General features: G+C 39.9%; 1 protein-coding gene across 1 annotated transcript; it reads right to left on the bottom strand.

The window, feature by feature from the left end:
• Positions 1-511: 511 nt before the first annotated feature.
• On the bottom strand, positions 512-5,100 carry dnajc8 (DnaJ (Hsp40) homolog, subfamily C, member 8). Its single transcript, XM_084080103.1, has 9 exons — positions 4,999-5,100; positions 3,303-3,404; positions 3,066-3,122; positions 2,671-2,737; positions 2,115-2,209; positions 1,906-1,977; positions 1,456-1,547; positions 1,066-1,141; positions 512-981 (listed from the first exon to the last, which is right to left on the bottom strand). Exons 1-9 carry the CDS (start codon positions 5,065-5,067, stop codon positions 859-861), a joined length of 753 nt encoding a protein of 250 aa, XP_083936229.1. The 5' UTR covers positions 5,068-5,100; the 3' UTR covers positions 512-858.

Below are 5,100 nucleotides of genomic sequence, written 5' to 3'. Positions count from 1 at the left end.
TGGACCATCTGACTTTGAAGTGTGAATCATAAAATGTCATGCTGGCCTTGACAAAAAAATAAATAAAAAATACCTGGGTTTTTGTGTTGCCATGCTTGTTGGAGCTCATTTTAAATCATCAAAAGTGAGTATTGACCCCCCATTCACTCACTTTGCATCCACTCATTTCGCTCACAGACGGTAAAGGAAACCATGCAAGGAAACAACCTGGTCATCAGGAGCTGGGTTCAACCCACCATCTTTGATTCATTTGATTCAGCACTTTGAGCTGCATGTTGTGTATGAAAGGTGCTATACCAATAGTTTATTATAGCATTCAAAACATTATACCCTAATCTGCTGCACACACCCAAAGGTTTCTGAAAAAAAGATGATAAATGATAAAAACGTATGTCATTTTCATATCTCCACTTTGCCCTTAAATAATGTATACATTTTATACAATGTTCTCCTGTTTAGTTGCGCAAATACTGAATTATGAACAAACAACATATGGTAGACAACAGCAAAATATGCTTGTTATAAACAAGCTTTATTACCGAGTAAAAAAAAAATGAAAGCAAAACTGTGATACTCTGTTACTCTCTGTTACAGAATTGGAAGAGAATGTTTTTTTGTCTTCATCAGGAGAGCAGAGTTATCATCATAATCATGCTCTCATAAACATTTCGGATAACAAATATGTACATTAGGGAGAAAAAAAAGCAAAGCACAAAACTACATTTATCTCGGGGGTGGTGGGTGAACATAGTCTTAGGAAAAAGAACCAGGCTGACGTAAAAACTACTAAGGTGGAGACCTGACTGACGATGGGGAGCGAGGTTCAAAATGTCACATTAGAACCTTCCAGAACATTGCTCATTCTCGCTGCTCCATTTTAACTTTTGGAGGCTTGAGGAAGGACCTGTTTTTCTTCTCCTTTTTAGCCTTTCCTTTGGCCTGGAAGGTTCTCCAGCTGTCTACACGCCCGTCTCTCGTTTCCTGATAAACAATGCATTGATGGATTAATTATAGACGGACAAGGTCATTGTGCAATAGTTTGGTTAGGGATTCATTTTAACACACCTCAAAGTTTTTCTGCCATTCCCTCTCTCGTTTTGCTTTCTCTGCCGTCTGTATTTCTTCTTCTCTGGCTCTTTTCCTTGAAGGAGGAAGGGGTAGATAAAAATAAGAGATGCATGACAATTAAGATCAAGTTCTTCTCATAGTGATCATCACACACTTGATATCCTGTCCAGTCCAGTTTATATGAGTCTGCATTGTTTCCATGACAGTGCAACTACTAACAAGTAAAAATAGCAATAACGTACTGTGTGTACAGTATTACAGTAATAATGTTGACAGCACAGAAACTAGTTGTGATTAGCTTAGCTAGGTAACTGAGATGAATGTTAATGGTTCTTTAACCTTCCAGTTTGTCCTAGGTGACAAATAAAGGTTTTACGTTATATTTACCTTTCATGCATATCCTTTGCTTCCCTTTCCTTCCTTTTGATCTCAAGTTCTGCAAACAGCTTCATCGTCTGCTTGTACACTGCTTGTCTGAACTGGAAGAACAGCAGAGGAGACAAGTATAATTTATACTGTGCTTACAGTTTGTGTCATATCCAGGCATGCACAAACCCTTGTATATGTTAAGTCAGGGGCCTTATTTACACTACAAGTGAAGCACAGTCTGTCACACACCAGGGGCTATTTGTATGAACGTTTTGTTGGACTAAATTAACGCACGTCCCTTGGCCGGGACGTGCGTGTTCTGTGTTTGAATGCATTAGCGAGAGTGAGCAGGCATCATAGAACCCATCACAAACTAAGTGACATTGATTTACTCTAGTTTATAAAAATGTATATATGGCTGTAATAATAAATAAAAATATATACATGCATTTTTAACCATGACATTACCATTTCAGGATCATCCTCCTCGATATATAAAGACTTCCCTTCCTTCTTTAGCTGTTTCTTTTTCTCCTTCATCTGTTGGTACAGATTGACAAGACTTTAAAGGGATATTCCAATGCAAAGTAACATTTAAATTAATTTACTAGATCAAGGCATAACTGATCAGGTCTCCTAAAAAAGGTAAATAAAATGCTTTCATGGTTTAAACTCACGTTGTGTTCCACATACTCCTTTCCTGCACTGATCACATCTATAGCTCTCTTCTTCTGGTCAGAATCCAGTAGATTCTTGTACGCCTTGTCCACAGCTAGAATGAAACATCATCTTCAGATGGCAGTAAAGTCTCACTCTAATATATCTGTTACAGTATGATATCAGATTGAAAAAGGAGTGCTTGTTTTCTTCGACTTCACCTCCCGCGCTCCCCTGCGGCACAGCGACTTGCACGCCTAAGTTTGCTCAGCGCTCAAGTCACCTTCAGATGGCGCGCCTCCGTCGGTGAAAACGAGTGCACCTTTTTCAATCTGATCATACTGTGACATATCCACTAAATGCCAACCAGGGATGTATTTCAAATCTCTTGAATTTAACTACTTGAACCCTAAACAATTGAAAACATTTGGACCACTAGTGGTCCGTGGACAACTGGTTGAGACTGCAGTGTTCTAGAACATATTCTAGAATATACCCTAGGCAGTATCAGCCAATTAAACACACACTGTACATTGAAACGTCATTCCCAATGACATGCATATATCAGCATTTTACCTTCAAAGGCAAGCTGTGATCTGTCAGGGTCATCCTGGTTTTTGTCTGGATGGACTAAGATGGACAACTGATGAAAGGAAGACAACAAAGACTAGACATTAGACTAGGAAAGAGAAAATCATTGAAGTGGTTGTTCCGTTTCAAGCTTTTAAAGGTCGACTTAGCCAATTCTTAACCCGAAATCTGTCGTTCTATTGCAAGGACATGTGATGGTGTGACGGTAACACCCAATGTCCTCGCTCTGAAAAGTCTCCTCCAGCCCACACAAATTGTGTGTAAACACAGGCTGGGCTTCTTATAGTAACTTTGAGAGTACATCTTCCTCACAATGGAACGATAGTTTTTTTTTTTTAATTGACCAAGTTGTACAATAAGTTATAACGTGTTCTGCTTACTGCTCGAAACCTCTTCTTCAACTCCTCATCTGTTGCCTCTGGGTCAATTTGCAACACCTGGAATTAAGAATGAATTACTGAATCACAATTAGGTCAAGAATGACAAATGTGGACCATATGATGAGAAAGCAAAAATCCCTTCCAATTTCTGTTAGACCTGTGGCACCGCAAAACCAACCATGCCCTCTCCCTCCAATACCACATGTACTTATGACGTTATGTTAGTTCTATAGTTACCTCAAAGGGATTCAGATTGAAGTAGGATGCACCAGGCCTGAGCAATCTGTCGATCTGCTGCTTGGAGGTCAAAACGGAGTCACGCTTCTCAATTTGCTTCACCTGTTGAGACAGAATGTCACAGCACAGAGAACAATCCTAATTATCAACCTGATGAACATATGACAGTTTAGGGTCACTTCAACTTAAAACAACTGGCGGGATGAACGATGGTTTGCTTTGTAGGCGTGTTACAAAACATAACTAGCAACAGGGAATTCAGTTGACTACTGAAGGGACCAGTCCAAAGATCTAGCATAGACTAGAGCAGTGGTTCTCAAAGTGGGGTCCAGGGACTCTCTGGGTTCCTCGAGGGGGTTCCTAATGGACCCTTACAGGTCTGTAACTCGGAGAGTGTACAAATGGGTCCATTTGTACACTCTCAGAGATATGGGGTCCTTGAAATTAAAGGGGTTGAGAACCACTGATCTAGAGCCTGTCTACAAAGGAAAATCGCGACAATCTAAGAAATCTGAGAGGACACTCACAACCTGTGAGTCTCACAAAAAGGCACCAGATGTCCTTCCTCCCAAGAGCATACAAGCTTTATCAGAAGTAACAGAAACGTTTTATTGTTTGTTTTTGGAACGGTTATCTTGGAGCATTCCTCTTGAATGTGTAAGAAACATAATTCATACGGTTATGCAATGATGTTTTCTAATGAATGTGAAACTTGATAAGCCAAAATGCCTGCAGCTTTCAGGAGGATTCATTGGTTACAGAAAGAACTGATATCTTTTGACAGATTTCGTCAGTGTTGTTCAGGTTTCTATCTTTTGCCACTGTGGTCCGTGTGGCTGTGAAGGATAAAATAAAATAAGATAAAATAAAAGGTAACAGGCAAGGTGGGCACTAGGGACATCTGGGCCCCTGGATGTAAAATTGTCCATTTTGTCCAAAACGTAAACAAAATAAATGAATTAAATGGATATCTAAAGTATACAATTCAAGGTCAACTATTTCTACAGTTGCTACAAAACCTGTATATCCAGTCATTTTGGGGCATAAACAAGAAGTTGAAGGATAAAATGAAGTCTGATAATGATCACATGTTGACAAAATAGCCACTTTCACATCGAGGTGCCCAGATATCCCTAGTGCCCACCTATCTTGTATCCAAATAAAAGACAAGACGATTTCTAAAAACAACAGAGCAATGACGGGCATGACTGACAGAAACACAAGTTAGTTATTTTTTAATTGACACGGTCATTTAAATAACGTTTGCGTCATTCAAGATCAACGACCAACACGAATGTCGCAGTAGCAATTAAAAACTCATGGAAAGGTTCAGCAAACTATACCTCCTTCTCATGTGTTATTCGTTTTCTGTGATTAACATTTACAGCCATATATGTGTCATATTGTAACACCTATTATTAACCATATGATTAGCAACAAGCTCATTGTGTTTCATGCAGACCAACAGGATAAAGGAGCAGGTGATACAACTGTAATACAGGAAAACAAACAGGTCCATGATTCTTTTTGCACAGGTTGCGTTAGCTTTCCATGGCTAGCTAATGCTAATGCTGAGGAGGACCACACGTGATAGAAGACGAGTTCCGGCAGAGCCACCAGTGTGCATGTGGCATAATGTAGAATATGACAAACACCGCTGTCCTCCTGGAGCACAGCTCTGTGAGAGTGACCGTACCTCCGTGTAAAAGCTGTTAAACAATTCATCTGAACACTGAGTTGAGGATTCTCCTCCGGCGGCCGCCATCTTGACCCAGGTTTACATGTGACGTCAGTTACG

This window comes from Gymnoscopelus microlampas (genome assembly GCF_963454915.1).
Source record: "Gymnoscopelus microlampas genome assembly, chromosome: 15".
In the NCBI taxonomy this organism is placed as follows: Eukaryota; Metazoa; Chordata; class Actinopteri; order Myctophiformes; family Myctophidae; genus Gymnoscopelus; species Gymnoscopelus microlampas.
The sequence above is the reverse complement of the archived record's forward strand: the minus strand, read 5'-3'. Positions and strand labels throughout refer to the sequence as shown.

Excerpts from the sequence above, each read along its gene's own strand:
- dnajc8 (XM_084080103.1), bottom strand. The coding sequence starts at position 5,067 with ATGGCGGCCGCCGGAGGAGAATCCTCAACTCAGTGTTCAGATGAATTG. Across the intron at positions 2,738-3,065 it reads TGAAGAAGAGGTTTCGAGCA|TTGTCCATCTTAGTCCATCC; the intron begins GTAAGCAGAACA and ends TCCTTTCATCAG. Across the intron at positions 982-1,065 it reads AATGGCAGAAAAACTTTGAG|GAAACGAGAGACGGGCGTGT; the intron begins GTGTGTTAAAAT and ends ATTGTTTATCAG.